This window comes from Mastigoproctus giganteus, chromosome 14 (genome assembly GCF_048544385.1).
Source record: "Mastigoproctus giganteus isolate SK-2022 chromosome 14, ASM4854438v1, whole genome shotgun sequence".
NCBI lineage: Eukaryota > Metazoa > Arthropoda > Arachnida > Uropygi > Thelyphonidae > Mastigoproctus > Mastigoproctus giganteus.
Genome location: NC_143588.1, coordinates 93,286,445 through 93,298,457, shown reverse-complemented (window position 1 = coordinate 93,298,457; position 12,013 = coordinate 93,286,445). Strand labels below are relative to the sequence as shown.

The window sequence follows — 12,013 nt, the reverse complement described above, 5'->3', positions numbered from 1 at the left end:
TGAAGAGAGGCTTAAGTTCTGCAAATTGCAGTGGCTGGAGACTAGGCACCTGCGCAGTGATCTGATTGAGGTATATAAGGCCTTGAATGGGTTGAGCACGCTGAATTCTGATGGGATCCTTCCACTTGTTCAGATTACGAACCTAAGGGGGCATAAATTCAAATTAAGAAAAGACAGATGTAGAATAGATGTGCAGAAATTTGCCTTTAGCCAGCGGGTGGTTAATTGCTGGAACAAACTTCCATCTGTCGTTGTGGAAGTTGATAGCTTGAATAAATTTAAGGAGGAACTGGACAGGCATTTGGAGGGAATGGTGTGATTTTTTTTTTTTTTTTTGGCTGATGCTGCATAAGCTCATACGTTTGCTTTCTTGCATCAAATGCCACTGCTACTACTACATCAGGAAGATTAGCAGGAAGATGTTCTGGTTCCACTCCACTTTTCTTTATTACAAAATATGTTCACTGTTTTACTCACAATTGGTCCTCTAATAAAACTACCTCCTACCAAAACAGTCTACCCTCAATTGATGATTCATATTTTCAGCCTCAATCAGGAGGCTATCTCCTGGAATTTCATATGACAGAAACTGGTGCTGAATCCCCAGTTTTTGTTTGTTCCAGGAAATCAACTCATTTTTCCAGCAACCCAATTTCATCTATTGATGCACTAAGTTTTAATTTTAGATAGCCATGTTCTCTGCATCTAGTACATGTACGGTATAATGTAAAACTAGAGAATAATCACCTTCTTATCCTTGCTAGGAAGGATAAGGAGGTGATTATTCCTTTGTATAAGGCCATGGTTAGGCGACATCTTGAGTACTGTATACAGGTCTGGAGGCCTCCTTTTTAGGAAGCGATGTAGATCTGCTGGAACGGGTACAGAGAAGGACAACCAGATTGGTGAAGTGAACAAAAGGGTGTGCTTATCTAGAAAGGCTTTAGTTCTGGGAATTGCAGCATCTCAGCACCTGTGGGGAGATCTTACTGAGGTGTTCAAAGCCTTGAATGAATCGAGTAAGCGAAATGTTAATGGTATTCTTCCACTTGCTGAGACTGCACGTGAGAGGGCATAAATTCAAATTGAGGAAGAATGGCTGCAGGGTAGGTGTGTGGAGATTTCCTTCAGCCAGCATGAAGTTGATTGTTGGAACAGGTTTCCATCTGTTGTTGTGGAAGTGGATGGGCTGAATAAATTCAAGGGAGAATTAGACAAATTCTTGGATGTTGTTATTTGGTTTTTAGGAGCATTAGCATCTAAGGCCATATTCCTCCGGGGATATGCGGTGGTCATTCCCTGATCTTTCCGCATCCTCCGTATTTGGTGGTCACGGGCTTGAACCCCGATCTAATCAAGAAGCGTGTGTGACACATGCTGCTCCTGCCCACCTGGCTATGGAGGCGCCCAAATTCTTGGAGAGTACGATGGGTGAACTGCATGTGCTTTTTATTTTTTGGCTGATGCTATATAAGCTTGCTTTCTTGCATCATTTGCCATTACTATTACTACTAAAACGGAAAAGTATGTAGCACTGAAGCATGTATGTCACACTATGGCCATAGTTGCCGATTGCTTAGTTGTTGGTTTAGTAAATCCCTAAACCAACAACTGAAGCATGTATTATCAAATTATTTCAATGCCTGCACTGAACCCTGTTTCTTTACTTAAATGCTGCAGTGGATCAATGCAGCCCAGTACAGGTTTAATATTCACACAACTTTCATTACATTTTCAATCAGAAGTTTTTCACTCACACTCACCTCATCCAGACTATACATTTATTTGTTGTGCTAACAAAAAAAAAATAAATAAAATATAAAGCTGCCGCCTGATAAGAGAATGATGTTACTGATGAGAGCCCTACAAGACTTGAAACAGATAACAGTCATGCCTTGAGTTAAAACTAATAGATTTACCCTCTTGGTGATGTTATTCAATTAAACAAAACAGTAATTTTAAGTCAATTCACAGATTACACTATCATTTCAAATGTGAGTTTAAGTCCAAGCCTGTTGCTGTTATTGAAGGGGACAAAGCTTCCCCAAAATAGAAAAATAAAAATGTAAAGAATCATTTATTATCAAATTAATTCTTGCATTAAAATGCAATCCCATTCTTTTATTTGGTCATTGTAAAAATATAACTAACCTCCTCCTTGTCTCCTGTGTACACTATATTCACCATAATGGAATTCTTCATTCCCATCTCTGATTTTTTTATTTTGCAAATAGAATGGAAGAATTTGTAATCATCACCACTGTAAGTTCTCTGCATATAGCAGATCCATGACAGCCAAATCTCAACAGCATCTCCAATCTCTCCCTATTTTCTCCTTCAGCTCACAATACTTATCAGCCTCTACTAAATCATCAAAATTCCAGTTCTGCTTCCTCTTGGTCTCTTGCCCACCACTTTCCCATTGATTACATCTCTTCAGTTCTCTCTGCTTAGTACATGCCCAATCCAATTATAGCTTTATCATACATCAATTTTCTCCTACCCTCCCCAGTACTTTCTATTTCTAATCCAATTTATCCACTTCACTCTTTAAAGCCTCCTCCAAATCCACATCTCAAAAGTGTCAATTCTTCTAATACCCTTCTTCTCGCTAGTGTCCATGTCTCAGCTTCAAAGCATGTCACTCTATACAAAATATAGACTGAACCTTTTCCTTAACTCGATATTTATTCTCCATGTAAATATCTGCTTCCTCCTCTCAATATTATCTTCCCTATTATAATTTAATTCCTTAAATCACTTCTCCCATCACTTGTTAACAGACTGCTATATTTGTATTTATCCACATATCAATCATTTTAAGTTATTTAATATTCATCCCTTCTTATCATCATAATTTGTCTTATCAAAATTTATCTTAATCCCAGTCTTCCAAACAAAATCTGTAACCCAGACAATAGTGCCATATCATATGCAAACTTACTGTCTGTACACTTTTAATCCATATCTTTACACTCCTACCATCCCCATCATGTTTGTTACTATTACCTCCACACTGAACAATGTTGAGGAAAGACAATACCCTTGACCGTCTACCTATTTCTACTCCAATCAATTCCCACATCCATCAGCATCTCCAACTTTTTCCAATTTACCCTATCAAATTTCTTCCAAATTCACATAAATAAACAAACATTCTTATATCCCTTATATTTCTTTCCATCAAAATTCTCATTATTCCTATCACATCCTATTTATTTTATTACTGGGTACTCTTATAATATATCCTTTATAACTTAAGTCGTTCCCTGTGTCTGTTAGTTATCTGAAAACATATTTCAATGCTTATTTCCACGCATACGATAATTTGAGGTTGAATGCAAGTACAGCAATACTTCGCTTAGCACGGCTTTCACTATAACATGGTTTTCAATTAAGTTTAAGTCGAACATTTACTGTACATATTAAAACTCATTCAATAGCCTAGACACTTACTCTACATATATGCTGCATTGTCATAGCCTAGGTACGGATAAATATATGATGCGGTGCCAACTCTATTGTCTCACATGCACGTGCCAATAGCTCCCTTTAGGCAGTCAGCAGCAACGTGTAACAGTGTTCAGTATTCTTAATTCCATCCTGACGAGATGATGTGATAGCTTTTCAAACTTTTCATTCCACAATTTATTTTTTACCCCTCTAAATACGATCAAAACCATATTTGCATCTTGGCTAGAAATCACTGCCACCAACATGCATTCTGTTTGGCAGCATGTTTTGCCCCATTTAGCAAATGACTTCGCTGGTTTTGAATCGCAAATTCAGACAATTACTGAAGATGTTGTGAAGATTGGAAGAGACTTGGGATTCGAAACTTTGGACACTGCCAATGTACATGATTGCACTGACTCACATGCAAATGACTTAGATGATGCAACTCTCCTTGAAATTGATGAGCAAACTGCATATGAAGAAGAGGAAAACAATTCTGAAGTGGATAACACTGAAGTGGAACCAGAAGAATTGGAGAAAGTTTTTGGGGGGGGGGGTTGACTTGGCCTGCGAGGTGATTATGAATGGAGATTCTGATGTTGAATATAGCATCAAGATACAGCAAATTTTACAAGATGGGATTCGATGCCAAAAAGACTTGTATGCAAAGAAAAAGAAGAGACGGCTTCACCAGACTTTATTATTGAAATATCTAAATAAACAATAAAGCTTTTTTTCTCGTCTCTCATGTTGTTACCTTTTCATTAATAAAATTTTTGCAATATTTTTTATTTCAAATCCTTTTAATTGGCTATCAAGTACAAATTGTTTATAGATTTATTATAATTTGTTTATAGACTGTTTCTCTGGTACGCATTCAATTAAAACCCATTATAATTATACCTCAATCAGCATGGTTTCACATTGGTACCGAAACTGTTTCTCTGGTACGCATTCCGGTACCAATGTGAAACCATGCTGATTTCGGTACCAATTATCAATGCTCTGCAGAGTATTACTGTACTCTAAGGAGGGTCCAAGTGATTACTTGGTCCATACCACTAATCTATATTTTTTTAGCGACTTCCCAAACCCACTCAATTAGCAGTTTCTCTGAACACATTAAGTCCTCTATGGCATTATCAGAGCCTTTTTGCACTCTGTTCTTATAAATTCCATCTTTACTAAACAATAACTTTCTACCATGGCAAGCCACACTGACAAAAACTTCAAGTCTAGAGTTAAGCAACAAGCCTCTCATCATATATCCCTCCTGTTTTGTCTGGACAGAATTGCAGTCTAAATTAGCTGATACTGTATAAGCCTGCTCATCATATTTTGCCAATACTAATACTTGGCACCAAGAGAGGTGCATCTCATGGCCCTGCTATAAGCATAAAAGTATGTCCTTTAGTATCCTAAGAACTAATTAGTAAACTCACCAATTCTTGTATCTGTCAGAACTCTGGTTCCATTCCATCTGTCTTCAGTATTTAAAATTGCAGATTGATATACGATTGCAGACCACCTAAAATGCAGGGTCTTTCATGTTATAAACAATAAACTCAGGTAGAACAACCATGCATTTAATTCAAAAGGCACATTGCTCAAATGATTCCAAAAGTGTGTTTTTTTTTTCCTCTATGTATGTCTGCTTTATGCAGTTCTCATTTGAATTAACATGCATCCAATAGATAATCAAGTGCTTTCCACAGGTTGAGCTCCACAATTTGCACAGCTGCTGCAATATGATTCTTGGTTACTGCAGTGCAAGTGGTTATTGTTTTTATAGAACATCAGCATCTTAATCCACACTGCTCCAGGTATATTATGCTTATAGAAGTTTGTGTTTACAGGCTGATTTGCATGTTTTGGCAGCCTGAAAAACACAATAACTCATGGGAGAAAACGATATTCCATCTACCTGAGATCAACTGTCTTCAAACCTGACTGATGATTTAAGAATTCCTCCAGTCTCCGCTGGGACTCAAATCCAAACCTTTCTAAATGAGTAACAAACAGTGAAACCACTATGTTCTTATGGAGGGCTAAGTGGCAATGGAAATGTATACATTACACATTTCTTTATAGAATTATCATGAATGATAATTCTATAAAGAAAAGACAAGTAGGGTTAAATCTGGGGATCACAATGCTCTGAGAATTGTTTATATCAGCTATTAAATATCTAACAGGTTAACAGTTCCTCTCTTAAGAGAACTGCACAGAAATTTCTCTGTTGTGGCTGATTTCACATCATGAAAACATGCCAGAGTTTATTACACCTTGGTTGCCACTTTGATTTTCTAGGCAATATATGCACCATGTCTGGCCAAGTAAAACCTCAGGTTTGCAGAGGCCATATCGAAAGGCCTTTGTAAACCTGAAGTTGAGTATTGGAATCAATTATACGTTGTCTTTGAATTTATAAGTATGCTATGAATTTGTTAGTTGCAACATTATGAAAGAACCTGAATGTTATAAAAGAAAGAGAAATAGTAATAAACTTAAGTAAATAGTTACTCAATACAGAATTTGATGGATTACTACATACTGATTTCAGGAATAATGAACTTAATATATACAAAAGCTAAAGACTTCAATAATTTTCTTTTAAGTGCAGTGTTATAACTTGTCTCTGGGAGTCCATGTAACTGGCTGTGATCATGGGGTAATGTATAGGGACAAAGATACTGACATTGAAGGATTGAGCCCATATGCTGCCACAGAAATTGAACAGTCCATTAATTGTTGCATTTATGTATCAACTACAATAAAACAGTGCACTCCTTTGGCTCTGACCTTACAGAATATCAGTAACAGAAGTTTAAATTATTTTTTTTATTACACGAACTGAAGTTCTCACAGATATTATACTTTTAATTATTCAAACAATGGTCATCTGTCTTAATATCAGCAGTATAGTAAAGTTTGCTTAAGTCTTTAACTGACTGCATTATTAGACCATTATTAGACCATCAGTTGTCTTTTTGGATTATAAAAATAGAACTTTAATATTAATTCTTATATATTTACTATAAAGATGATTTCTCCTTTATGAAGTATATACATAACATATATATGAGGGGGTATCAAAAAGTTCGTACCCTGACGTAGATAAAACATCAGTAGGAAGATGCCGTTTTTAATATAAGTTGTCTACATATTCAATAACTAACATGTAAAGTTTCACTCCTGTAGGTGATCGTACACCAGAGGTGGAGCCCAGAATCTGAGGAAGGACACTATGGTTGACAAAGTGTAGTATTGAGCAGTGATCAAGTTCCTGCATTTTCAGGGCAAAAAAGCTCAGGAAAATGACAAAGAAATGAAAGCTGTGTATGGGCATAATTGTCCATCCTATGACGCTGTATGTAAAAAAGCGGAAACAGGAGTTCAGTGCGATCATACAAGTGTGTTTGACGAGCCAGGAAAAGGAAGGCCATGCCATCAACATCCACAGACAGTGAGATGGTTGCAAAGGTTGAGCAGCCAGTGCTGAGTGACAGACATGTGACAATTCATTTCATCGCAAATGCAGCAGGAATTAGTTATGGGTCTGCCCACAGCATTTTACACAGCCATCTGCACATATCTAAGGTCCCGGCACGACAGGTTCCAAGATTGCTGACATCTTTGAAGAAGCAATGTTCTCACCAACTGCTGGATTTGTGTAATGCAGATGTTGAGAACTTTTTGATGGTATGGTGACAAATGACGAATGCTGGGTGTGCCAGTATGATCCAGAGACTAAAGACATGTCAAAGCAGTGGAAGCCCGCCTACTCTCCACCTCCCAAAAACACAAAGACCACTCCATCTGCAAAGAAGGTGACGTTGTCTGTGTTCTGGGACAGAAAAGGGGTAATCCTGACAGATTACCTACCTTGTGGTTCCACACTTACCAGATAACACTACCGAAATCTTTTGAAAAAGTTATTGTTATTTGATTTTTAGGAGCATTAGCAACTAAGGCCATATTGCTCCGGGGATATTCGGTGGTCATTCCCTGACCATTCCGCATCCTCCGTATTTGGTGGTCACAGGCCCGAACCCCAGTCTAATCAAGAAGTGTGTGCTACGCACTGCTGGTCCTGCCCACAGAGGCGCCTGAAAAAGTTATGCGATGCTTTGAAGGTGAAAAGGCGTGGAATATTAATTTAAGGTGTCAGTCTTTAGTCAGACAATGCACCAGCTCACACAGCCATTGCCACCACCAAATTTGTTACCCAGTGCAGCTTCGAACTACTGCAGCGCCCACCCTATTCTCCTAACCTAGCACCATCAGACTTCTTGTTTCGAGAAATGAAGAAAGCATTGATGGATGCCGCTTTGATTTGTCTCAGAAAGTCATCAATGAAGTGGAATCATGGTTTCAGGCAAAAAGTGCAGATTCTATGGTCAAAGTATTAAACAACTGATCCATAGAATGAGAGATGTGTTACTATATATGGGGAGTACATAGAAAAGTATTAAAGTTCCTGTGAAGTTTCACCTTTCTAGGGCTATTATTTCTAGGTAAGGGTAAACATTTTGATGCCCCCTCGTACGTCTCCATTACTTGAATTAAATAGCAGCATGGTAACGTGTGACTAAAAAAAAAAAAAAAAAAGACTAGAGGCAAAAACTATTGCACTGCACTAACAAGAAATGCAAGAACATCATCATAGGATAGGATAAACTTTTCACTGCATGTAATTAGAAATGCTTTAGAGTATAACATAACCACATTATCTCTGAGACCTTCGATTATAGTAAACAAGCTAAAAAACTAACAACCTACTAAATTTAAAATTGTAATGTTTTATTCTACTTAAAAGTATTTACAGAATGTAGCTTTAAAAAAGAAATTAACAGTAATGCTTGTTAATTATACACAACAAAGTGTTTCAATTATTCTATTTAGTGGACCTGCAAAATTTAGTTAAGCCCATCAAAAACTTCATATTTTAAAAGTATGATTAGAAAGATTGTTAATTTTAAGTTTATAACCACCAATGACATAGCTAGGCTGCAAAATATCTGGTCTAATTAAATGTAAATGATTAATTAAATTATGGTCCAACAATGCGATGTAATGTATTTATTTCATATACCATTAATTACCTGCATCTTGGGCAGAAAGATTATAGCAAATATTTTTATTGTACTGGTTGCAAACAGCTCACATTCTGGTAGAAATGGGCAAACTAGATTTGGATGTAATTCACCACAAGTTTCCTTAGTATTGTACTATGCACTTTAAATAAAAAGCACTGCTCAAAATATATGCATGTTACTTGAGTTTCCCAATATTCATACTCAGCATCTTAAATCAAAAACTTAAAATATGCAACCAACTAGGGCAGAGACATTATATAAAAGCTTAGATCACAATAGATCCCTCCCCCACAACCAAATACAAAAAAATATTTTGTAAAGCTGGGTCGTTATCTACTGTTCTTCCATTCACTATGGATTGTTGCACCTTTACTTGGGGCACAAACCACCAAATTTAATATGAAACCTAAGAAGACTGACTACAACTGGCATTTATTGGAAGTTTCCCAAAGCCCTTTAACCATTAATGCCGAACTGCATAAATTAATTGTGCTCTTTATAAATCTCTAATGGTTAGGAGAAGATTAATACTCTGTACTAGTTAGAGAGATGTGATACAAATAATGTCATTTATCAAATTCTATAGCAGCATGCTAACCCCAAGCATGCTGTTTGTGGTTGTCATTCTGCTGTAGAATTTGATTCTTCTGCATTTATAATTACTTTTTTAAAATAAATTAACAAAAACAATGGTTCTATAACATTCATCAATGGAATATACTGAACACAAGAGAACTGACATTCATGGAATTCATCATTCGTATTTAAAATAATGGTTCTCTAAAAGCAGGATGGAGATTAAAATTAAGTGTATCATTTAACTGCTACAAAACGGTTTTAGGTGTTTACTACTTATATGTGCAATTAATGTGTTTGGTTGGTTGGAGAAACTAATAAACTTAAACAACTAAAATATTAAAACTGTTAACCGACCAAACGCCTCGACAATTTAAAATATATCATACAAAGTATTCCTTTTCAGCAGGGTGAATTCATAATATACTACCCCATCCGAACGTTCATATGAATTCAACACAATACACACACAACAACAAATTTAAAACCGGTCCTTAAATGCATTAATGAATTCCGATCTAAACAGAATGGAAATCTAAAAACCCCTCAAACTGCATACAGTCCGTTAAAATGTCTTGGATTGGCTTTAAGATTTCATAATATATTAAATCGTAGAATTTTTGATACTCAAACAATTACTCTTCCTCTACACACAGAGGAACTGCACCCTTCAGAAATGGCAACCAAAAAAAGAAAACTAATAAAAAAGGGTTAAACAAAGCAATCCACAAGATTAACTAATTTTACTAAATAACATATTATAAAAATAGAATGATTTTCAGTTATTATTATTATGTAAAATTAATAATAAGCTCAAAGTTCAAGTTAAATCCTACCCCATTCTCTCGGTGATACTCCACATTTGCTCCTACATGTGCTATACGACGCAAGTCCAAATGACAACGAAGATTAAAACTACAAACTACGTTATTAATAACAATGTCAATAACAGGCTCATCCTGTGCTGATTCACCAGCAGCAAGTTTTTCATCTGCATTATACGAAATGTCATTAGTAAATCCAGTACCATCCTGTATCGTAGACACATCCATGGAACTTGAAACAACCTGCATCCCGTTGCATGCGGAACTCTCAACTGACAGATCGCGTTCACCCAGAGATTGCTTTATATATCTTTCACAGTGATTGTTAACTTCATTACTTAAACTGGTCATATCAAGCCAACAAGAGCTTATAATCAAAATAAATATAAAGATATAAATATATGTACATATATACAACTTTGTGACTTCAGTAAAAAAAAAAAAAAAAATCAAAAAAGTGTAATATCACTTTCGTTCTTTTCCAACTATTAATTCTGGTATGGCAACCGTGACTTCGTATTTCACAAGACTGGCTGAATTTTGGATTTTTTTTTAATGCTTGAAAGTCAGGAGTTAGAAAGTGCAGAATATTTTTAAAACATGTAGTTGTTTAAATAGAATACTCAATTAAGATGGCTCATACAAATTATGTGAATTTTTACAGTGCTTATCAAACTCATATTAATTAACACAACCCACGCAACGAAACAAAGAACTCTCAATTCGGCTACTTTCAAAAACAAAAGAATAATTTAATAATATGCGCACTCTATAATTAATTACTGTTAAACAGATTTATGGTTGTTTCATTGAAGAAAATGTTGCCAATTACACAAATCGCAATTTAAAAAATACTCCATAAATATAATGCTGTTTATAAATTTCAAAAATTATTTTATGAAATAATTTCTTCTCTTCCTCTAAACATATAACACGAACGAATATATCAATACACTGCTCACAAATTTAACAGAACACGCAGAAAACGTGGTGTAACTCGCGAGCTTGCTGTGAAACGGAACAAAATTTGGTACGGTGGTGTATTTTGAATAACGATGAAATGAAGAGACAGCGAAAACTTTCGAACAGGTATAAGGGACATTTATAGCGGTTGTATAAAAATTACCAAAAAGGTCACATTACACAAGTCGATACAAAATGCTTGAAAATATAGTCACACGACATTATTACGATGTATGATATCGTCCAACAGTTAAACACGCCTGATAGCGGTGAACCATACTCTATACAGGGTGAATCAAAAATACACGGCATAACATCAGGAATGAGTTCCTCATATGTAGACAATAAAAATATTTTATATCAACATAGTTCCAGAAATGCTTGGTTTCCGAGTTTTGAAGGTCTGTCTATGACACTTAACTGTTCACATCACCTTATAGTAATTGTTCAAAATGTCCACCTTCTGCCTGAATACAGGCCTCACATCGACGTCTCATGGACTCGCGAAGATGATGACAAATTCCTGGCATGTTTCGTATTGTCTCACAACCTGCCACAATTCGATTGCGGAGAGTTTCCACATCAGCTACCGGAGTCGAATACACCAATGACTTTAAATGGACCCACAAGAAGAAATCAAGTGGGTTTAAATCAGTGAGCGTGGAGGCCAGGAAGTTGGTCCACCCCCACTACTTTAGGAGTCGTAGATCTTTGTCGTCCTCTGTCGGCAGCACGAGGTATAAAGGCCCCATGTTCACAAAGGCGGCAATGGATACCTTGAAACGTTTTCCTGTCTGGACATCTTCGTTCTGGGAACCTTTCGTGGTACAAACGACGAGCCTCTAGAGCATTGCCGTCCGCCAAACTGTATATAAAGTTCTATGCGCTTGCTCCTGATTTGAGTACATGGTCGGAATGGAAAACCATCAGATTCTGTCAGTACCTGTGATGGTCTGCGCGGGTAGCACAGTGGTATTGTCACCGTCCTCCCCACACCGGGTGGAAAAGGCCTGGGTCCGAATGCCATCGATGACACGAGGAACTTTAATGGGTTTTTTTTCACTCCGTGGCTGAGTTAGTCGGTCTCGGGCGTAG

At 36.6% G+C, this 12,013-nt stretch overlaps 1 protein-coding gene across 1 annotated transcript in view; it reads right to left on the bottom strand.

The window, feature by feature from the left end:
- The window catches only part of LOC150075374 (TATA box-binding protein-like 1), an 81,400-nt gene extending 71,105 nt beyond the window's left edge, over positions 1-10,295 (bottom strand). Inside the window, exon 1 of the mRNA XM_090388239.1 lies at positions 9,968-10,295. Within this exon, the coding sequence (XP_090244365.1) occupies positions 9,968-10,204 (237 nt within the window). The 5' untranslated portion in view covers positions 10,205-10,295. The remainder of the gene's footprint in view (positions 1-9,967) is intronic.
- Positions 10,296-12,013: the final 1,718 nt, after the last annotated feature.